Source organism: Rhinolophus hipposideros, assembly GCF_964194185.1.
Source record: "Rhinolophus hipposideros genome assembly, chromosome: 21".
In the NCBI taxonomy this organism is placed as follows: Eukaryota; Metazoa; Chordata; class Mammalia; order Chiroptera; family Rhinolophidae; genus Rhinolophus; species Rhinolophus hipposideros.
Genome location: NC_138067.1, coordinates 42,500,971 through 42,524,845, shown reverse-complemented (window position 1 = coordinate 42,524,845; position 23,875 = coordinate 42,500,971). Strand labels below are relative to the sequence as shown.

At 51.1% G+C, this 23,875-nt stretch overlaps 1 protein-coding gene across 1 annotated transcript in view; it reads right to left on the bottom strand.

Annotated features, from left to right (window-relative positions):
* ARHGAP35 (Rho GTPase activating protein 35) overlaps window positions 1-23,875 on the bottom strand; it is a 121,912-nt gene that overhangs the window by 8,951 nt on the left and 89,086 nt on the right. Inside the window, exons 4-5 of the mRNA XM_081032357.1 lie at window positions 5,044-5,121; window positions 3,284-3,415 (exon numbers count right to left, since the gene is read on the bottom strand). Of these exons, the coding sequence (XP_080888483.1) occupies window positions 3,284-3,415; window positions 5,044-5,121 (210 nt within the window). The remainder of the gene's footprint in view (window positions 1-3,283; window positions 3,416-5,043; window positions 5,122-23,875) is intronic.

The window sequence follows — 23,875 nt, the reverse complement described above, 5'->3', positions numbered from 1 at the left end:
GCATACCTGCAGCACCAGGAGAGGACAACACCCGCTCTGGGCCACACCCCGCGGTGAGGCATGCAGGCGCGCCCAGTGTGTAATCCCCACCTCTCCCTCAGGTGGGAAATGACTCCAAGGCCGAGACCACACTCTGGAAGATTCTGGCTGTCCTTCTCCTGGAGGCATGGCCTTGCAATAACCTGCTCAGTGTCTCCTACCCCACCAGATGGAGGCAGGGCCTGTGCCCTTGTGCGTCCCTGTCTCACATGGGGCGTGGCATGTGCTAGAAGGTGAGGAATACCCTCCATGACCGTAAGCAGCTCTCTGGACAAACAAGAGGAAGCAAGATCCCAGAATGTGCAACATCACAGGCAGCTGTGAGCAAGAGGCCAGTGAGCAGCCAGGCAGGTTCGCCTGGTGCCGTTAAGCCTGTCATTTATGATCTCTGGCCCTAAGGTCTCCTCTGTAAACGGGAGACGGTCGGTCAGCTGGCATCCTGACTATTTGGGTGACACACCCCTTGGACAATCTGATGCAAGTCGCTGGCCCTCTCTGTAGACTAAAATGCTCACGTGGAATTATAAGCAGTTATAGGGGCTATAACCTCTGGTCTTAGACACAGCCAGCCCTAGGTCCCCTTCTGGCCCAAAAGACAGGGCACTGGGTGGAACGGAGGGATTCCACATAGGTCGTGGTAGGGCGGGGGGTGTTGTAAGAGACCAAGGTGATGTGTCAGGATGAGATGGAATGGGGAATTCAAAGCTCTTTTCTCTACCTCCTGCAATCCTGGGACTACCTGAAGCCATAGCTCAGGTACTACCTCTCCCTTCCCCCTTCCTCACTGTGTTTTCTGCACTTCTAGTTCTGCTTGCTTCACGTTGTCTGGCAGATGGCTGCAGTGTGCACCGCGGAGGGCAGGGTCAATGTCTCGTCTTGGAACAGCTTGCCACTCCCTAGTGGTATGTTGTTATTCATTTCTGAATCGCCCACACATCACTCTGAATGTGGTAGTAAGATAACTGGTGAATAATCACAAAAATCTCTGTTTTCTGGGCACATTTTCAGCATGCTCAATATTGTGAAATTCTGGATCTAACAAAGCAATTTGATAGGGACCTTGATATTTGTTGTGATGGGATGTGAAACCATTTCCAAGCCCTGAACACACAGACACAACAGCTCTTAGGTATTAAGTGGAAAGAGCTGGTCAAGTTGATGTTGCCATGGAAACCCAGAGCGGCTGGGAACAGATACTTTTGGACCAGAGAATTTTTGTTCCGTAATGTCCCTTTACACTGACTTGGGCACTGCCTGGCTGGTGTGTCTGCTTCAATTAACCAGCCCCTGACATATACAGTCCCACTCTTCACTCAGCTGCTTTGGCTATGAGAGGTACTAAGTCAGGGAGATACATTCCCCGACACCAGGTTCAAGACAGGGAGCCCCCGCTGACTAGCTTGGGGCACAGGAAACACACAATGGCAAGAGGAAGGCGAAAATCTCCACCCTTCCCCAGGCTGCAGCAGCAGCAAGAAGCTCCCTTCCTCAGCACTGGAAGCTGTTGTAGGAAGGGCAGCTGATTCCCTATCAATAACACCTCCCTCTTCTGCCCCCCACCCCCCTCCAAAAACAAAAAGATGCCATGTCAGCAATTCCCGCAGAAACAATGGGATTTTGTTCCGTGTCATGACCCTACCAGGCTCTAGATGGCGCCAAGTCAAGACAAATGCTGACAGGAATCCCCCAGCTCCGAGCAAGCTGGGTACCAACCCACTTCAGCTCTTCCTAACTTCCGCCCAGAGACGAGCCCAGGTAGAAAGAAAGCTGGCTCCGGATGGAGATTTCCTACGTTTCACATCTGGAGACATGACTGCTGTGAGGACCTCTATGTTGACAGAATCAGAGCAGAAGCTGGCACCTGTCCCCACCCCTAACTCATCTGGAGAAACACTGACTTCCTGTCCTGAGCAGACGGGAAAGAAGGCCAGGCCACCTCGTGATAATCTACAACTATGTGTTTCTGCCCCATCCCTGGTGGGTTTGGATACGATTAGGAGCTGTAAACAATTTTAATCTGCTAAAACCGTTTGGATAAAATGTGGTGAAGGCGGCACCCAGGTGTGGAAACAAACATCACGGGAAACGCAGACCATGGAAGGTGACTGCAGGAGCCCTGCAGCTCAGGCGACAGTCAGGTTTTGACGGGGCCACTTTCACAGCTCAGGGGTGGCTTCTGTCAGCACCGCTATTCCCTGAAGCCATTAAGAGTACGTGACCCAGGACTTAAAGCCCTGCTGATTTGTGACCTCCCCCAAATTTCTGCCTGCACCATCAGTCTGGTTAGTAAAATGTGCTTGCTCAAAACTCCCTCTTTTGAGTTAGGAGGTGACAAGATGAAACTAATGTCCCGGGGTCCAAGGAACATGGTTCCCTTTCCTTCTCCCCACCTCCTTGGTCGCAGGCAAAAACACTCCCTTCTGCAGTGGCAGAGCAACGGCTGCTTCTGGGAGTCTTCGCCCACCAGAGGTGCCAACTTGGAAGGCAGCCTTTGGCTCCAAAAGGTAGAAAGTGCCACCCATGAAAAGCTCCGAGAGGTCAGGCCGCCTCTGCAGCATTACACAAAGTCCAGGAAAGTCTGCCCAGTGGGAAGACTCCCAACCAGGTGGACCGCTGCCTCCCGAGAGAGGCAAGCTAGAGTGCAAATAGCTGTTGGGGCAGGTGGGACAGCATGCAAAGGTGACCCTTAAAACCGGAGGTGCTAACTTGCTGCAGCCCCAAGTGCCATCTGGTCGGGGTCACTGTCGCGGTTCTTCTCCCTCCAGAGGCTGGCTTCCTCAGCAGCTGGCTGCCTGGCCCCAAAGCACATGCTAACTTCCTTGTATGGCAGATGGGAGAAGAGGGGTGAGCGAGAGGAGCGGAAAGGAAAGGAAATAGCTACCACTACACAGGTCTGTGGTGGCCTCGCCTCCAGACCTTCCCTAATGTCATTTCATAACAGGAGTAGGGACAGTGACGTAGGAAACTTAGGGTCAGGGAAGGTTACACTGTGCACAGGCAAAGCAGCAGGGATTAGAACGAGTCTGACATCCACGCTGGGATCTTAACTCACGGAGTTTGGGGGAACCTTGCTATAACCCTTAGAGAAGCACCTCCGGTCTCCAAAGTCCCTTTGGCGGCAACCTGTTAGTTCCCTTTCCTAGTGTCCTTCAAGTCTCAGCTCCAAGGGCCCGAGCGTTGGCTCCCCGAGGGCAGCACCCCTCCGTCCACTCGTGGGGTGCGGGGCGGGGTTGCCAGTACTCACTGTGCGCCTCCACCAGATCGATCTGCATGTTGTACGGGACCAGCGGGTCTGGCAGTTCTGAGAAAAAGCTCTTCATGGCACCAGCCACAGTGTTCACTGTGAAGTCTTTCTCGGCCAAGTCCAGGTTATGGTCTGAAAGGAAGTGGGAGAGTGAGGCCACACCAGTCTAAGCTGGGCAGAGGCAAAAGGCAAACTCAGTGCTTGGGGTGAGGCACGGGGCGGGGGGGTGGGGTGGTCAGAGAAACCGGGAGGACCATGGGACGCTGCCCAGGGTTGGCCTGGGGCCTGGCCAGGACTTGAGACGATAATGGGCTGGACTTGAGGGGCTGGCCCTGGGTAGAGCTAAGAAAAGGTTCTGAGCTCCACAGACAGAGGCCGACACCCAGCGCCTCCTTCCAAGGTCACCCTTGAGTACCCCTCATTCTGTGCCATCCAGGTCCCCACGTCTGCTTGGGTGTGTTGCTACCTTTTCTTTACATGCCTTCCCCTCAGGGAAGACAGGAAGAAGCTTTCCTGAAAGGCTGGCTCACTTTTCCCGGTGGGTTACAGACACGTTAGCAACTGTCAAGACTGCTGCACCCACCCTTGTCCCTCGTGGTGATAGGACAAATAGACTCATTTTTCTCCCTTGGGCCCCTCCCAGCTTATGAGGCCACTGACCTTTGTCTTTTTCTTTGCAGACTTTATTGCATTCCTGATTAGTAAGTAATCACCTGCTGTTCCCATTTAGCAGGTTATAAACTGTGTTACAGAGTCTTGCATAAAGAGCACAGGTGCCTACCCTCATTCTGACCTCATGCTTCCTATCCCCGCAAGATTAACAGGTGTTTCCCTTCTCGCGCGTGTCACCACCTCCCATTGCCAGCTAGCAGGGACTAAGTATGGTGCTGCAAAGTGCTGTGGCCCTGGGTGCTCTGGCGGGGTGCCTGCTGCTGCCGGCTGGCTGTGCCCTGGCTAGCTGCTCTGTCGCACAGGCCAGCACGGGCTGCCTTGCTTTTGAACCTGGCTTGGTCTCCTCAGGCCCAGCCATGTTCTGAGTAAGACCCCACTTTGATCCTCAGCTTACCTTCTTCTCCAGCCAGTGACATCCGAGAACTTTGATTGCTTTGGCTCATTTGCTTCTGGCACTGGGACGTCTCGTCCCACAGAGTGCTCAGTTCTAAGCCAGGTTAGGATGAAATAGGTTGGCCTCTCAGAACTGACCTAGCTTAGGACATGGGAGTGCCTGCCAAGAGTGAGTCTAACTCACGAGAGTTCAGCTTCGGGAGTCTGGATCCCAGACTCAGCTGATCACAGAATGTTCCCTTGCTTTCTTTCTCTTGTGCAGGGACTTTGTGAAGAGGACACTCATGAGGCCCTGGCAAAATTGGATTGTCTTCTCAAGCTAACTTTTGTACCATGTGCCCGCAATTACCCCGGCATGGCCCAGTCCCATGGAAGCAAGGCCCTTCGGCGGTGAATGAGGCACGTGCCAGGGTGACTGGGAACAGCATCTGTGGGTGGCGATGTGGGGGAGCAGCCGGCTGTCGCAGGCTTGGCAGAGTGATGCTTCCATTTGCTAACAAGGCCCCCTCCTCATGGCAATGTGACCATGGAGGCGAGCTAACTGGGGCCAAATGCTTTCTCTTTCTCAGCCACCGAGCCAGCACCTCTTGCTTTGGGGCTGTGTGTGGCAGGAACACCCCCAGACCCCCACAGGGCCAAACTGCAGCTCTCGAGGGGCTCCACTGGCAGCTGGGCTGTCGCGGCTGTGGCCTTACCTTGATCAAATTGTCTCTGCAGGCTCTCCATCTCTGACTTGTTCCCGCTGACCCGGTAGATGCCTTCAGTGCTCAATCCTGAGGAGGAACAAGCAGGCGTTTTAGGAGCAGGAAGCGGGGGGCAGAGACTGAGGAAGACTGGACTCGAGGGGAGAAGGGGCTGTGCCCGAGACGCCCACCCTGAGAGGGGAGTGGGGTGAAGCGCTCTTGACTCTCCTAGAAGCTTCAACCCACTTCCCCCCATATTCTTTTTCACTTAAAAACTTTAAAATACTTATTTTTTGTAAAAATTAAAATAACATAGAAGTACATCGACCACAGACAACTTTGGTCTACATTTTGATGTATACTCTTGAATTTTAATTTTTTAACAAAATGGAGATAATACTATGTTTTAACCCACCCTTTCCACTCACAAAGTATGTTGTGAACTTACTCTAATCATTAAATATTCTTACTCTGTTACAACATGATTTTAAAGACATCAAAGTATATAGTAACTTTAAAAATAGTCCTATTGTTAATCATTTAGGTTTTCCCAAGTTCTCACTATTAGAGATAACCCACAATTATGTTTTTTGGATAGCTGGTAAGTTTAACAGATTCTTGGCAGGGTGTATTTCTTACTTTGCTGAATTTCCTATTCACATTCTTGTTCATTTTCTTGTAGGAGTGGATCTCATTTTGTACTTGAAAGGTTTTAAAATATTAAGGAATTAACTATGTTAATATGTTATAAATGTTTATTTTTCCCCCCTTTTTCTTATCTGCCTTCTACTTCTGTGTATTAAATTTTTTTAAGTACATAATTCAAAATTTTTAGGTTTTTAACACCATTTTCTTTACGATGTTTTCCTTTATTTTTATGCCTAGAACAAACTTTCCTGTTCATAGATCAGACATTCTCTATTTCTTCCTTCTTGTTAGTTTAAGTTCTTTTTTCTTTCTTTTCTTTTTTTTACATTTAACACTGTGATCCTTCTGGAACTTACCTGGTGTACCGTGTTAGGTAAGGGAAAAAAACCAGTACAAAAATTCAATGAAATCATATAGAAGAATATGAAGTAGCCAGTAAGAGACTGCCTTTCCCACCTTCCCCCCTTGGCAGAGGAAGCACTGTCCAGCGTGGAGCGGATTCTAAACACTGTCCACCGACTTCATTTCCCCTCTTAGGGGAGGAGAGTCCATTGTTGTCCCCCTTAGGTCACCGTCTAAAGGACAATGAAGTCACTGTGAAAACCAAGATGGGATCTCATGGCCAAAGCAGCCCTGGTACTTTCTGAAGACGGTGGTTTGGAGCAGCTCTGGCTGGCCGAAAGGGCGCTGACGGAGCGCCCTAGAGCCACCACAGAACAGCAGAAGGCGTGTGGGCAGCCCAGAGGCCCGCAGTCAATTAGCAGGCTCCTGAGAGCCAAGTGTCTCAAAGTCAGTTCTCACTGTAATTGCCGCCTCTGGAGAGGCACCCATCAGGCGAGATAAAAGCAGTCAGCCTGCCTGTTTCTGGGGTCCCAGATTAGTGGCAGGTGAACTTTGAAGAATACTGAAACAAAACTCATCAATTCCCTGGCTTAAAAGCTGTTAATTGCATACAGGCCTTTCACCCCAGAGAAAAGGGGGATAATGGACTGGCCTGAAGAATACCCTGTCGTGCAATGTTCTGTTACAAAGGAGCTGCCATCACTGCACTCCGTGAAAGAAATGCTCACACTTCCCCAACCTGAGGCCCTGGATGAAGGCCTGCTCAGGGTGACCTTTCCCACAACACATGGTCACCTGCCGTGCACTGAGCAAGGTGCTTTCCCGCATCCATCCACCACTCACTCATTTACTAAAGGATGCCGATGATGCCGACGGCCCCTATGGTAGGAGCTACTGGACGGAGAGAATACAGATGAGAAAAGTGAGGATCAGACATCCTGGGCCCAAATCGCACAGCGGGTAAGAGGTGGAGCGGTCTAAGTCCAGGGCCTTTCCCATCCTTCTGTCTCCACACTGTTCCAGAAGATGCTTGACATTTATCCACCAGGCTGGGTGCAGACCAGTCTTTCACCCCAGATGAAATATCACACTTGAGTGCAGTCCACTGGCTCTCAGTAGCTTTTGAGACGGTACATCCCCTACTGCTGTCAACCCCAAAGGTCAGAGGTCACAGGTGGACCTCTGCACCATCCCTAGTTAGTAATTTTACAATGTTCTCTTTTCTCAGGGATTTTTCTAAACATGTTTAAACTTTCTACCGATTTCACATCTCAGGGAACACATATCAATCACATGCTTACACATGAACTCATCCACATTTGGGCAAGCCCTGGATATGTGTCAGCAGGCTCAAGTTTTCACACCATAGGCTGAAACAAGGACTACTTTCTAGTCCCCTTCCCTTTACCCGTCAGTGGTCTCTATGCAAAGAGAGCAGTGGTACAGATGGCAGGAGCTTTGAGTCCGTGACAATGGAGAGTGCCCTGTTCCCGAGCCCAGTGTGGAGGGAGAGGCTCAGCTGCAGAAGATCCTGACAGCCTCGGCCCATTCCATCACCTTCTGGCAACCCTGACATTCAGCTGGGACAGAGGGGTCCTCTGCATTGTCTCCTAAGATCACCATGCAGGGCAGGAAACAAAGTTCAAATAATCTGTCTGAAAATCATCAGGGGTGTGGGCCTGCTGAACCCCGCTAGACGCATGATCACAAAAAGGGAAGCATCTGAACGTGCAAGGCCAGCTCTAATTAATCATCACCTTAGTATTTCCTGTAATCTGCATGCATGTTTATTTTACGAAATCCCATTTTAAAATAGCAATACTGACCTACACAACACCATGGCATAAATTAGGAAAGGTATCATTTGCTTGGCCTGTACAATTTCTCACAACTACTAATTAGACATCAATGAAATAAAAACAAAAAGCTTAGAGCAGACTGCAAACTCCAGGAAGGTTGTTAGTGAAACAGAGGGCTAGTGACACAGGTGAGGACACGGGTGAGAACTAGGACGCCTGGCAGCATGGGCATCTTGCCAAGGAGCCCAAGACCAGAGCAGGAAAAGGGCTGGAGTCCTATAGGCAGAGACACTGGATTCCAAAGGACCCACTGACCTACACAGAAACACGCCACGGTGACTGGCTCACACCGGCCAGCAGAAAACAGAGTCCTCACCAACAGTACTCCCAAGCACTGTCTATTCCATACCCACAAGCCCACTTGGAAAAGCCTAAACTGTAAACTTGGAGGCATCTCGACACTCCAGAAATTGCCCAAGACCCATTCATGCAGTCTCAATGACAGGCCTTTTTTCTTTCTTTTGTTAAAAAAACCCTACTGGTTTCAAATATATACTATGTCTTATGTTTAAGTTAATCTTTCGGAATAGAACAAGAGAAAGTTCAGAATGGCCAAGGTCACCATCTTCAAATATCTGAACAACTGCCATGTAGAACAGTCTTGTTTCAATGGCTCAAGAGAACACAGAGAGCTCTAACTACTAAGAATGGAAATTACAGGAAGGCAAATATTCTCTCAATATATAAAATAACTAGGTATCATCACAGCTGTCATTCACTGGAATGGGCCAGAGCTTTTGAACGACCTCCTCATGGGATAGCCACCTGTCTGGGATGCTGTTTAAAGAGAAATACCTGGTCTAGGAAGATAGCTAACAACAACAATAAACCATTTACTGAATGCTTACTATGTGTGAGGCACATAATACTAAGTGCCTACCAGACATTTTATATTAGCTCTCACCATAGCCCCTTCAGAGAGGTTACTATGAACCCCATTTTGGAGACAGAAATGTAGAGGCTAAGGGGTCAAGTAATACGCACAAGGTCAGAGGGTGAGTGGGTTGTGATTTGAACCCCATCTGAGCCTAGAGCCTCTGTTCTTTTACTTCTATGTTCTCAAAATCCCGCATGCATCCGAATCACCTAGAAAGCGTATTATAATAGAGGTTCCAGAACTCCACCTGTAGTTTCTAATTCTGTCTGGAGCTGAGCCCAAAACCCTGTATTTCTGACACTTCTTGGAGGATACAGCTGGTCAGGGAACCACACTTTGAGAACTGTCACTCTACAAGATGGCCCAGGCCTCTAACTGATGTTTCTTTGACTCCTGAATTCTGCCGTTCAATAAAATTGGGGGGCCAGGGGCAATATACAAAGAAAAATAGATACCAAATACTTTAGGAACAAAGCATTTACAAAGTGTTAACATTTCTATTTTTTTAATGTAAGCCATCCCTGATGCATTATTGAAACTTTTAACCATGGCCAGGTATGACTATAAAAATGTTCAAAAACAGTGCAGAGAAAAGCCAAGAAGCCTTATTCTTTCTTTCAGTAAATACTGACTGAGCATCCTCATGGCAGATAAGTCCCTTTCCAGAGGCTTTCAGGTGTGGTCTTCCTCAAAACTATCTTGGTGACAGAGAATGGCTAGATGGCTCCCCAATGCCAGCCACGAGGCATTCGCCATGGGCTAAGACGTCCCCGTCAGAGCGGCTGTCGCTGACCCTGGCTCCTGAGAGATGCCCGAAGCACTTGGCACACTAGGGGCATTAGGAAACCAGCCGGGTGACCCACAGGAGTTTGGAAACCAAGGGAGGGAATCACCTCTTGCCCTGGTTAATGTGTCTGGTTTTCTGAAATGTCCAAACAAGTTCTTGTTCCTAGATCCCAAGCACCGCGTGGCTCGGCACCGCTGCTCTTGGCCAGGAGTCTTTTCCGCAGCCGGCGCGGGGCCAGGCTTCGCCTCTGCTCAGTCAGGACTCAGTTCCTCCTAAGTCTCCTTTCTAGCAATAAATCAGTACTTCCTTCAAGACCAACTCTGACTTGTTTGTTTTTTTACTTTCTATATTTAGATATAAAAACTCAGCACTTTAGTCCTTTAATTGGTGCTGCCAATGCTTTAAAGTGCTCACCACGAAAAATGTCTTAACCACTAAACAACTTTTGTCAACTTTTCTGGAGGCTGAGGCATCTCATAGACCATTCTCCTCTTTTTCATGTGTCCAAGAAATCTCAGGCAGGCTAAGTTTCAAGGCCAGAGGGGTGCTGAGAACTCAGGGAGAGAAGGAAACTCCCTCGAGCATAAAATCCAAATTGTCTCCAAGAGGACTGACCTCTGGGTGAAGAAGAGTAAAAAGCCCCCCCTTCGGGTCAAACACCAGATGTATATGTACGGTATCTCTTTTTGAGGACCACACTGGAGCACCCCCACCTCAATGGCCGATGAAAGGGTGAGGGGGACAGTAGAGCGCTTAGGTAAAAGCAAAGGCTACTTGCTGGCTGTAAGACCCTGGGCAACTGTGCCTCCATTTCCCTCTCTGACAACAGACAACAGTCCCCACTCGCAGCCTGATGGCAGGCATTTAAGAGATCTTAGCACAGGGCTAAGCGAGCAGCTATTATCCTAATGATGGAAGTGGAAAGCAAGCTGGCAAGTGGCGTTTTGTTGTCAGGGAGGCAAGGGTTCGAAACCTGACCGTAACCTCTGGCTCATCTGACTACACAATAGGTTAACACATACCTGCAGACTGCTGCGGGGAAGACATGAGATAACCTAGGCAAAGCCCACAGTGTAACTCCTCCCATTTCTTTTTCTTTTCTCTATATACTCTTAGCAAGCCTCAACAGCAGCACCTGCCTGAGGGCTCTGCCAAAATAAGCCAGTATGCAGAAAAATATTTCAAAACATGCATGGGTTTTGACACCAAAGTGACCTCAATTCTGATCTGGCTCTGTCTTCTAGCTGGCTGGGTGACTGGGGACAAATCACTCCACCTCTCAGAGCCTTGGGGGTCCTCATCAAACATAGGGTTGTTTATGTGAATGCTGAGATTACACACGGCAAATGAATATAAATGGCTGGCCCACGGATATAATAAAATAACAATGTTAATTTTACTGAGGGCTTACTATGTGCCAGGCACTTTTCTAACCTCTTCACTACAATTTTCATAGTGAATCCACCCAATAATTCCTTGATGTAAATATTATTTTTATTTCCTTTTTACAGACAGCAGATGGAGGCTCAGAGAGGCTAAGACATTTGCTCAAGGCCACAGAGCTGGGTAAGTGGTGGGGTTAGGATCTGAACTGGCTTCCTCAAGGCACTGCCTCAATGACTGTGCATTTAAATGCTATGCTACCAACACCCTGCTCCCCTTGCCCTTAAGTACTGTATGGAGGGTACATCCGATAAATGACAGATTCAGTCCGCGTTACCAGGATTTTCCATTCCTCCCTTGTTTAATCATATGCATTCATCTCTTCATTCACATCCCACTCAGTGTTCTCATCTGTCAATTGGAGGACTGAGGAGAAAGAGCCAGAGGAAAAATGCGGCCTCCTCTCCAAACAGAAAGCAGCCAATGGAAAGTGTCTTGGCTTTATTCCTGTGATGAAGTTCCACTATTGATAACATTACTGAGTCCTCAGCAGATCTCCCTGCTGCCTTCCTGTTTCGGATGTGCTCGGAATGATTTTCTGCCTCTTCTATTACTTGAACACTAGGGTCACTTTGGCCCCTCCAGTGCGGCTTTGTTAGCTGTCTTTCCTCGGTAATTCCCTCGTCAATCAAGATCTGTTTCTGGCGATGCCAGCCCTCCTTTCTCCTCATGACAGAATGCCACTAACACTCTATTATAACTGCTTGACCGGGTGTTAGCCCCACAACTAGGCACTGCGGCTTTATAAACGTCCAAAGCCATTGTACGTACACAGATCCATGTCATGAATTTCAAGGCTGAGGAGAAAGGGAGAGAAGATAACTGGAGGTGAAGAGACGGAAATACCATACCAGGTCTGGGCATCATATGGCTCCAGCATCTGGCCGATCCTTTATAAGCTACCCATGTATTTACAGGCATTAACAGTGAAAGAGCTTCCGGACCCTGCTGAGCCAAACAAGGGGCTCTGTTTTTTACCCTGACTTCCAAGAAAATGCACACCCCAATAGATGTGTTTCAGAAACCACACTGATAAAGTGAACTTGCTGCCAGCTTCGAGCTGACGCTGCCCGTTCTGGTGACCCAGGACCAGGACGGAGGGAAGAGGAGCGTGAGCCATGACTGAGGTGAGCAGAATGCACACTGCAGCAGCCACAGATGTTTAAAGCTGGGAGCAGCTGGGGTGTCCCCTGCCAAAGGCACAAGTGCCTTTTGGGCTCTGAGTGTGACTTGGCCAGCACAAGCCCAGGGGTGGCAATGTGACTCTGAGGCAGAGTTGGTGCCACCACAGCGAGGGGTCTCACTGGCTAAACAAAGAGCTACCAACAAAGACACAGCCCCAACGAGCACAGGTACAATGTCACCACCCCCTGCACCCTCATGCAGTCAACGCCAACTCCCCTTTCATAGCAGGCCCGGAAAGAAGAGCTCCCTGAGGTCACAGGCAGATTCCTCCCGAGCATTCATGAGGGCAGAAGTTCACTTCTTTCCGGTTCCTGATACCCAATGAACCATGAAAGGAGCGATGATTGTCACCAGTGACAGCCCAGTGTCCTTCCTGTCCTGGCCTTTTTTCCCCCACTAAGAAAGAGCATTACTCATAGGTTAGAAGCTTATAATCCTCTGGCAGAAAAGCTGACTGTGGTCCCCACTGGCCTGTCATCCTTCCACGCGGCATCTGGGATAAACACACACTGCTCCCCTGGCCTGGGTAGCCTGCCTCACCGGCGGCCTGCTGCCCTCCCCATCCACTTCACGCCAATCGCGGGGCCTGCCTCACGGCTTCCCTACAGGTTGTTCCTCCTACCTTTACCCCCATCTCTCGGTTGGCTAAACACTGCTTCCTCAGGAGGTCTCCCCGGACCCCCAGATCTAAGTGACGTCTGTTATGACAACAATGACGGCTTACATTTATGCAGTGCTTACACGGTGCGCCAGGTGCGCGACAAGCACTCTGCATGCGTTATCTCAGCAGACCCTCACGAGCACCTGACGTGCTGGGCACCACCGTTATATCATTCCTATTTCACAGCGGAAGGAACAGAGCCACATGGCAAGCAAATGGCAGGCCGGGTATCCAAACCTAGGCAGTCTGACTCCAGAGCTACGTTTCATCACCGTACTCCAAACGTGTCGTACACAGCACTGGGCAAAATTTGAGTCACCGTACAGCTGTGTGATTAGCTGCTGAGTGCTGGTCGGCCAGGAGACCACAAGAGCAGGCAGTGTTTTTCGATTACCCTTCTGTGTACCCAAACTCGGCACAGTAACTCGTACCTGGAGGAGCCATGCAGGGACCACCCAGGACTGAAGGAGTCTGTCCTCAACCAGTCTTAGGCCTCAAGGCAACTAGCGGGCATTCCAGCCCACGACAAGTGGGGAAGAGAAAGCCTCAGGTTTGGCCGGCACAGAAAAGGGCTGTGATCACCAAGTGTGCACATCTCCCGCCTTCCTTTAGGGACTGGCTGAGGGTCTGCTTTTCCTGCCCCCACTACTCCCTAGTGAAGTCACAGGGACTTTGTAATTCACGATCTCACCAGGCTGTCATTTGCTCTCCTGATCTGGGCTGTTTACTTTTACAGGGCAGGGCCATGGTTTGGCTTTGGCTGGGATGCACCCCTTCCCAGAAGCTGGACACACACACACACACACACACACACGCACACGCGCACGGGCGCGCCACAGGTGCTGCCCCAGGTAAGAATTTGATGGCACAGGTGAACCACCTCCGTGAAGGCCCAGAGGAGGGCCTGCAGCTGAGAGCGGGTACTGCCCTCTGGACAACTCTTCCCGGACAGCCTGCCATCCTGCCTGTGGGGCAGGCAGTCTCCTCTGCTCTCAGCTGGCCCAGGAGGCAGAGCAGCCTGCGTACGCTTCCGGCTGTGGACAGGGAACGTAACAGCCAGGCCAGGCAGCCGGTCAGAACTGAATCAGGGATTTGGGCTCCCACCCAGACTATTTCTGTCTTGGACAGAAGGGCAGGATTACTATGTGGAACAAGCTCTCCTTCTCTTTGGCTGCTGGCTCCCCAGGCAGCCGGCCAGACCCTGCTGCCCCGATCAGGGCACTGGGTCCTGAGGAAGTCCGCTAGCAGTGCCGAGTCACAAGCCCCACGAACTCCGCTTATCTGAAGACGCAAAAGCGCAGCTGCCTGCCTGCCTGCTGTTATGGCAGGCGGGCATTTTGGGAAGGCAGGGGACTTGTATTTAACTTACAGTAAGCAGAAAATGGGAGGGTGGTGAGAAATGGGTATGTGGGAGGTAGGCACAAAAAGTAAAGAAAGCTTTGTTTTAAAACTATTTTGATAATGGGAAAGCAACTCGCTAACAAACATAGAATTACAGGGGAGGGAGACATTTAGTAACAGAACCCCCATAAAAATCACAGCGTATGAAACCACACACCTCATATTTTAGCACTTTGTCATCAATTCAAAGCAGTATAAATATGGCAATTACTCACATAGAGCCTGTTGGTGTATTCAAGCTGTAACTGCACCTATTAAACTGTTACAGTGATAGATGGGAGTATGTATCCTGAAATTAGCTGCCTTCTCTGAAAGACAGAATTACAGAGACCTAGCTGGCCCGGGGAAATGACTGCTGATTTAACGGCTCCAGTCCCGCCAAATCTCCTCCACAAGCTCTAGAAAGTGGCTATGACGGCTGTGGATGGAAATATGGACTATTTAAGGGTAGCTGCTCCCCAAGTGGGAAGGAACTTGGTAACCTTTTTTTTTTTTTTTTAAGTTCATAACCTTTTTAACGCGCTTCTAGTTTACTTCTGCCACTGGGTATAATGGTAAACTTCTGAATCCAGTTCAGTTGGATGCTATAAAGCTCACAGCTTCACAGAACAAAGGGCTAGAATGTCGGCCCTTTCCACTGTGATGGGGGCTGTGAATGGCCTCTGCCCAAAGGACTCCATGATTTGTTTCCTCTTTTAAAAGGGATTAGTGCTAGTTGAAGATTAATACCGTCCTCCAAATCATGGAAGATTAGCTAATAAAGTGTATATGGAGTTCTGGGAAGCAAGGCCTCTCCCCGCACTGACCAAAGGCACGCGGGCCCAGGGCTGGGCTCTTCCCAGCCTCGAGGACTTGGCCTCCTCAGCCCTGGGTGCCTTCCGAGGGGCAGAGGAGCCCACTAAGTCTTAAGCTTAGGAGTCCTGTGGAAAGGACAGGGGCAACGTGACACAATAGGAAATACATATTTGGTCTTTGTCCCCAGTTCCTGGCACAGAGCTCCTATAACCCTGGGAATTTCTTGAATGACAGGGGCGTCTTCTGTTATTCATAGAAGCCCCTTCCAACCATACCTGAGTTTATGTTAATGAGGTAACTATTGGGGGCCCCTAGATAGCTCCAGGATGGGGCTGATCACCAGAAAGACTAAGCCTTGATTAAAGGGTTACCACTTTCAGCCCCACACAACTTCCAGGGAGGATAGAGGAGCTGGAGGTTGAGTTCAATCACCAACGGTCAATGATTTAATCAACCATGCCTATGTAACGGCACCTCTATAAAAACCGTACACAACAGGGTGTGGAGAGCTTCCAGCTGGGTGAACACATCGAGGAGCTGGGATGGCATGGAAGCTCTGTGCCCCTACCCTGCCTGCCCCACGCGTCTCTTCAGGGTTGGATCCTGTACAATAAACTGTAAGAGTAAGTATAGCATTTTCCTGAGTTATATGAGTTTTTCTAGCAAATCACTGAATCTGGGGAAGGTGTGGGAACCCCTGACTTTGTGGCCAAGTCAGACAGAAATATGGGGGACTCCATATTTGCAACTGGTGTCTGAAATAAGTGCAGCTTTGTGGGGCTGAGCCCTTAAATCTGTGGAGTCTGATACTGACTTCTGGTAGTGTCAGGATTGTCACAGGACACGTAGTTGGTGTCAGAGCAAAAGTGGTGTCGGGGGCTGGCCCAGTGGCTCAGGCGGTTGGAGCTCCGTGCTCCTAACACCGAAGGCTGCTGGTTCGATTCTCACATGGGCCAGTGGGCTCTCAACCACAAGGTTGCCGGTTCGACTCCTGCAAGGGATGGTGGGCTGCGTTCCCTTCAACTAACAGCAGCAACTGGACCTGGAGCTGAGCTGTGCCCTCCACAACTAAGATTGAAAGGACAATAACTTGACTTGGAAACAGTCCTGGAAATACACACTGTTCCCCAATAAAGTCCTATCCCCCTTCCCCAATAAAACCTTTAAAAAAAGATTTGGAAAAGACCCTGCATATTTGGTGTCAGTAAGAACCCGTCATGTAGTTAGAGAAAGAAGGATGTTTGGTGTGGGGGCAGAGTCCAGTATTAGCTGGCCTGGCCCCACTGCTCCCTGAGGTGCCAGGGCCGCACTTGATCTGTCTTCTTAGGGCCTTAAATTACCCCAGTGAAGGGAGGCGGTGGGGACAGAGTCCTAGAGAGCAATTTCCAGGCTCTCGGCCTCATGTGGAAAGGTACGGGCTTGGTAGTAGATGGTCATCAACTGTTACCGGTTAGCCATTAGCCACTAATATAACTGCTGTGGCTATGCTAGGGGGTTGGCTGGTTGGCAGAAAAGTGGATTGCGGATTGTGCAGCTCCTGCTTCCCGTGTCCCCAACCCAGCCGCCAGCGAGAATATAGTGGTATGACTCCCACCCACGGTACGGCTCTGTGGGTGTTCCTTTTTGGCCTCATCGTATCCTGCGTTCTTGTACGGGGAGTGGGACCATCCCTAATGTTCAACCCGCATGGCACATGGTGCAGTAAGCAGGTTATGGTGCCGGCCAAGACTCTCCGAAGGATAGTGGAGCAGTTTGTGCGTATGAAAAGTCAGTCTCGGGAAGTCTGTGAGGAGCGGCACCAGGAGCAGGAAACGCAATCTGCCTGGGAGAAACGTGACCCCTCGGTGAATTGGTGGTCCTCTCAAGCCTCTGGATGGCACGCCGTCCTATTGGCCAAAGCAAGCGTCGTCTTCCTTTTGTTGGTCAGCTGCTGCCGTGGGCACCTGACACCGAGGCCTCCACCCATTCGGACACCTGGCATGGCGAGCAAGATTGCGGCCAAGTAGGAATGGCGTCTGACTGGGCAGAAGGACATGTGGCCCCCACACAGGGAGTTGGGCCCCTGAGGAGGGGTCGGAGGACATGGATGGCTCTCTGGCCAGCGTGGAGAGGGCCCTGCAGGCTCTGGCTGAGCGGTTGCCAGAGGAGGTGAAGGCTACAGCAGGCCGCGTGAGCTGATGTTTCTCCTGGATGTTCCTAGCTGCGTTGTGACAGAACTCGGAAGAAGCGCTTGCTGGAATAGTCCAGGTGTGGGGGCAACAGCCCCGGGGGCAGGTGTTGGAAGTTCTGGTCCGTTGGTTAGAGGAGGAGCAGTGGAGACTCTGAGGCAGAGGCAGACAACGGGAGTGGAGACAGTGTAGCTCCCAACGCCCACGCCCAGCCCATCAAAAGGTGAAGCAGAACAGCCTTTGGGCCCTGGGGGGGCGTTGCTGCCGGCAACCCAGCTGTGACTGAGTTCACAACCTACACCCCTTACACTCCCACTGAGTTGCAGGAGCTGGGGAGGCGGTGCCGATAGAGCCCTCGAGAGCCAATCTCAGCTTGGCTACTACGTTTATGGGATGAGGGAGCAGACAACATTCTCTGCTCCCCAGGAGAGATGGAAAAGCTCGCCCTCATGACAGTGCATCCATCCCTGCGACAAAGGTTACAGAACTGCCATAGGTTGGCTCACGACCAGGGCAACCACACCCTAATGGAGTGGCTCACCACTGCGGTACTCACAGTATGGGGACAGGTTGGTGAGCTGCCAGATACTGAGTCAATGGCAGACATATACGGAACTTACGCAAATTATCCCTAATGTTCAACCCTAATATTCAGGGGTCAGATGACGAGCGTTTTACAGCCAGCATGAGAGATCTGGTTTTGGATACTGCACCTGTGAGGGCTTTTGGATCCTTGGTTGCCATTCTTACGCCTTATAGTGGGGCAACGGATTCATGAAGTTACAACTGTCATGGCCACCCTAGGGGATGTTGAAAGCCGGAAGCGAATAAAGTTAAGACAGGAGGTCCGCGCAGTTGAGATCTGGAAGCCCAAATCAAAAGTTAGGGGGTGAGGTCACGGGCCTCAGAGAGTAACACGCGCACAGATGTGATGTGATCTCGTGGCAGCAGGGGTCGACTGGGAGAAAATAGACCGACAACCCAATGCTGGAACTTTGAACCAACCCTTTGAACCAATGCTGAACCAACCCTGCTGGAACTCTGGAAACAATTGTGTCCGGAACAGCAATTCGGGCGAAGCCTAAAGGAGAAGTCTGGGAAAGCGCGACCCGTGTCCCTCCAGGACTTCATGCAGCCACTTGAGGCCGACTCCTTTCAGCTTGATTAGGGGTGGGGCCAAGGGACCCTGTCAGAGGGGATGAGCAGGGACCAGAGGCCCCACGTGGAACTGTCCATACATTGGTCCCCTTCTAATGTGCAGAGGGTTTTGGCCCTAGTTGACACTGGCGCAGACTGCAGTCTTGTTTATGGGAACCCAGAACTGTTCCCCGGACCAGCAATCTGCATTGATGGCTACGGGGGAAAGACTGACCGTGAAAGCCATTTCCTTACCACTGGGTATAGGAAGGCTTCCCCCTCGTACCTACAAGTTGTATGTCTCCCCCGTTCCGGAGTATATTCTAGGGGTGGACGTGCTACATGGCCTCAGCTTACAGACGTCGGTAGGAGAGTTCCGTCTCCGGATCCGGGTGGTGAAAGCGGTGACACGCAGGCATGCTCACCACCCTCCTCAAGTGTTGCCATAGCCCCGGCGCGTGGTTACAGTACGACAGTACCGCCTGCCAGGAGGGCAGGAGGAGATTGGTCGTACAATATTGGAATTGGAGAAGGCACATATTGTGAGGCCGACGCACAGTCCTTTTAACTCCCCAGTATGGCCTGTCAGGAAGCCAGACGGGACCTGGCGAATGACTGTGGACTATAGGAAGTTAAATAAGGTGACACCACCCTTGTATGCTGCAGTGCCTTCAATTCACGATTTAATGGATCGTCTGACTGTCAGCCTGGGGACACATCACTATGTAGTGGACTTGGCCAACGCTTTTTTTCTCCATTGACATTGCACCCGAGTGTCAAGAGCAGTTTGCTTTTACTTGGGACGGGCGGCAGTGGACTTTTCTAGTCCTTCCACAAGGATGCTTGCACAGCCCCACTATCTGTCACGGGCTCGTGGCCCAGGATTTGGCACAGTGGGATCGCCCGTCCTCTGTGGCCTTGTTTCATTATGTCGATGATATTCTATTAACATCAGATTCTCTTTCTGATTTAGAGCAAGCAGCTCCCTCTCTTCTCCACCACCTGAAGTGGCTGGGCGGTGAATGAGGAAAAGGTGCAAGGCCCTGGCTTATCCGTAAAGTTTTTGGGTGTTGTGAGGTCTGGGAAGACAAAGGTCATACCTGAGGCGATTCTTGACAAAATACGAGCCTTTCCCGGGCCAACCAAGGTCTCCCAACTGCAGATGTATTTGGGTCTGCTAGGATATTGGCGGGTGTTTGTACCCCATTTAGCACAAATGGCAAGGCCCCTGTATAACATGATAAAAAGTGGGCCTCATGGGGTTGGACAGAGACTACAGAGCAAGGCTTTGTTGCCTGTGCAGCAGGCACAGGCTCTGCAAGCAGTAGACCCTGGCAGCCCGTTTGAACTTGATGTTCACGTAACCCAAGAGGGGTACAGATGGGGCCTCTGACAACGGCAGGAGCGTCTCCGGTCGCCAGTGGGATTTTGGTCCTAATTATGGAAAGGAGTGGAAGTCCGCTATTCTCTAATAGAGAAACAGCTGGCCTCTGTGTATGCAGCCCTAGTGACCACAGAAGCCATTACAGGAACAGCATGGCTGTTGGTTCGAACAACCTATCCTGTCCAGGGGTGGGTCCATACATGGACCCAGGGACCCAAAACGGGGGTGCCACAGATGACCACCCTCGCCAAGTGGGGTGCCTACTTGGAGCAATGTAGCACCCTTAGCTCAAGCCCTTTGAGCACAGAGCTACAACAGGTCCTGGGGCCTTGGAGTTTGTAGCCCAGGCTGAGCCAAGCGCTCTGCCTAGAGGGGAGGACTTGGAGCCCTCGCCCTACAGAGAAGGACAGTCCCCAGTACCTGAGGATGCCTGGTTTACCGATGGTTCTAGCTGAGGAGCTGCAGCTGTTTGGACGGCTATTGGTGTGCAGCCCAAAACAGACACCATTTGGTTTGATACTGGGATGGGCCAGAATAGCCAGTGGGCTGAGCTACGGGCTGTGTGGATGGTAATCAGCCAGGAGCCTGGGCCCCTGGTTATTTGTACTGACAGCTGGGCGGTGTTCCGGGGCCTAACGTTGTGGCTCCCCATGTGGAAACACCAAAACTGGTTGGTAGGACACCGTCCACTGTGGGGTCAAGCCATGTGGCAGGACCTCTGAGACCTAGGGCAGAGAAAGGAGTGACCCTAATGCATGTCACAGGTCACTCCCCCTTAGTGTCCCCAGGTAATGATGAAGCAGATGCCCTAGGACGGGTCCGATGGTTAGAACGGAACCCAGCCACTGATGTGGCCCATTGGCTGCATAGGAAATTGCAGCACGCTGGAAGCCGAACCATGTGGCAGGTGAGCAGACACTGGGGTCTGCCTTTGAAATGGCAGGAGATAGCAGATGCCTGCTATGACTGTGTCGTCTGTGCCCAGGACAGCCCCCAAAGACAGAGGCTGCCCTGGGAGACATAGCAGATTACGCGAGTCGGGGTGCCCCTCACTCCCTGGCAAATGGATTACACTGGACCCCTGCCTAAGGCCCACAATGCGATATACGCGTTTACAGCAGTGGACACTGCTGCGGGGTTGATTTTTGCTTGGCCGTGTCCAGCTGTGGATGAGCGGCATACAGTAGTCGCTCTTACACGGCTGTGCGCCCTCTATGGGCGCCCCCAAGTCATTGAAAGTGACAGGAGTACCCATTTTATAGGGCAAGAAGTGCAGCGCTGGGCTGCCAGGATGAACGTGCAATGGTTGTTTCATACCCTGTATAACCCACAAGCAGCTGGCATGATCGAACACTACAATGGCCTTTTGAAGCAAGGTCTCTGGGTGTCAAAACACCCTCCCACGATGCGTGACTGGGCCCTGCGTCTATGGGACGTCCTGAGAGTCCTGAATGAGAGGCCACAGAAGGGAGGGCCCGCACTAGTAGAAGCCCTGTTACATCAAACAGCCGCTCCCATTCAATTACAGGTTACCACCAGTGAGACTCTGTTAAAGCCAGGCTACGGCAGAAATGGACTTGGCCCTGGCAGGTCAAAAGCCCCCATTGTTGGTGGTTGGGCCTGATAGCCCCATGGGGGGCTGGTTTGACCCATGATTTGCAAGTGACACCAGGGGTGGTGGCCGAGTGGCTACCTCAAGTGACTGTGGTATATGGAGGTCCTGATGCCGGGATGATTTTGTGGGGAACCTTAATGCTCTTGCTATGGCCTATTATGGGGTTCCATCTGCTATACAGTGAAGCTACGCAAGGGACCCCAAGCATTGCCATAAAGACCCGGTACCACAAACCGGGAAAGGTGCCAGTGGCAGCGACCCTCCTTTCCCAGGACAAAAAGCTAGAGTGTATCCTCCCAGATGGAAGGTATTTGCCATTGTTGGTTCCTAAGACTGCTATTTCTTTCTGCAAATAGGTGCCTATAGGCTAATACGACACAGGGCCCGTCGCGGAAGACACTTATCAGGTAGATTGTGAAGCGAGATCCTGTAGGGGTGGAGTGTGGGGACAGAGTCCCAGAGAGCAGTTTCCAGGCTCTGCCTCACGTGGAAAGGTGCTGGCTCAGTTCTTAGATACCCATCAGCTGTAATCAGATGGCCATCAGTTGTGGCTGGGTGGCCACCAGCTGTTACCGGTGAGCCATTAGCCACTGATAAAACCGCCGTGGCTACGCTAGGGGGTTGGTTGGTTGGCAAAGGAGTGGACGGCGGATTGTGGATAGTGGATTGTGGATGGTGTGGATCCTGCTTCCCGAGTCTCGCCCGGCCACCAGCAAGATGGTGCTGGAAGACCCCTCGCTGGGGTACTGGCAGATGTTTGCTTTTGTGTCTCGACCAGCCGCCAGCGAGAATGTAGTGGTGTGACTCCCCTATCTATGGCTCCATGGGTGTGCCTTTTTGGCCTCGCCATGTCCTGCGTTCTTGTGCGGGAAGCGGGACCAGAGACCCTGCATGACAGAGGCAATGTAGCCAATAGAGTAACGGCTCTGGGTTACAATCTCAGCTCCCATCTTCATCTTTCTGAACCCGATTTCCCTCATCAGAAAATTGGAAATGACACCTATCTCAGAGGATAGCTATGAGGATGAAACGAGACTCATGAAAACACTTAGCACTGGGCCTGGCAATGTGAGCTCCCAAGTGGTACCCAGTACACATTATCTCCCTTAATATGCACAACTACCCTACAAGGAGGCTCTTTTCATCTTCATTTTACAGTCAAGGAAACTGAGACTGAGAGAAATGAAGGAACTTGCTCAGGGTCACTGTGGGGACAGAGCCAGGAGTGCAGTTTCCAGGCTCTCGGCCTCATGTGGAAAGGTGCTGGCTCAAGTAGTAAATGGCCATCAAGTGTCATTGGAGGGCCATCAGCTGTGGCTAGATGGCCGTCAGCTGTAATCAGTGAGCCACTGGCCACTAATATAACTGCTGTGGCTACACTAGCAGCAGATGGAGGCTAGCAAGAAGATGGTGGCTGGCAAGCGCGGATTGCAGCTAGCAAGTGAGGTGGGTTGGCAGAGAGAAGTGGACGGCAGGTTGTGGATAGTGTGGCTCCTGCTTCCTGTGTCTCCAACCCAGCCACCAGCAAGAATATAGTGGTGTGACTCCCCTACCTATGGCTCTGTGGGTGTTCCTTTTTGGCCTCACCATGTCCTGTATTCTTATGTGGGGAGCAGGACTAGAGACCCCGCCTGACACCCTGCATGATAGTCACACCTGCCGTGCTGCCCACAGATGCTGCTCTGGCACCTCTCTGAAGGGCTCTGTGCTGCATGCCAGGGCTAAAGAAAGAGCATTTCCCAGTGAGATTGAGCAATCTGGGAGTTCACCGACAGCTGGAGGAAATCAGCTCGAGTAATAAATAGTCTGGCCTGTAGTCCTGCTGTCTCCAATCAGGGCAACATCGCAATTTGCTCTCGGTTAGTATAAAGCCGAAAAGAAACGCGTATTATTATACTAATTCCAAACACTTAGCAGCCATTTTCCATTTTCTAGTTTGGTGGGGTTTTGGAGGGCAGTTCCAGGAAAGACTGGATTGGTGTTTGCTGAAGAATTGTGCGCCACCCATCAAAGCTCTCCCTAACACTGGGCACGTGTTGCTTGTGAAAACACAGGGGACACAGACGTGCGCTCAGCCATCTCTCTGTGGGGAGGGGAGGGAGAAAACGGGGAGTCAACTCCGGTGCAGGAGGAGATTCCAGCACCCCCGATGGCTTTGTCTTTTCAGTCTATAACATGCAGGTGAGAGACCAGAAATAAAGCCAGGAGCTAACATTACCACATTGAAACAGGTTTATTAGCTGCTCTTACTGCTGTTTGTCATGAGTATACGGGATCAGTGACTCTGCATCTTGGAAAAGATCCAAGGGGCAGGGAGGGGCACACAGGGAAGTTGCAGGTGGACTCCAAGCGCTCTGGGCTAGCGGGTGCATGGAGCCCCGGGAAGCGCAAGGTACTTGATCTTGGCTCAATCACCTCGATCCTGCTGATCTTTTAACAACTCTACCGCCCAGCCCTCACCATCTTGTCTTTGCAAACTCTAAAAGGTTTAGGGCCACGTCCTTTTATCTTTATTGGATCATAGACGCCTTGAGGAGCAGGG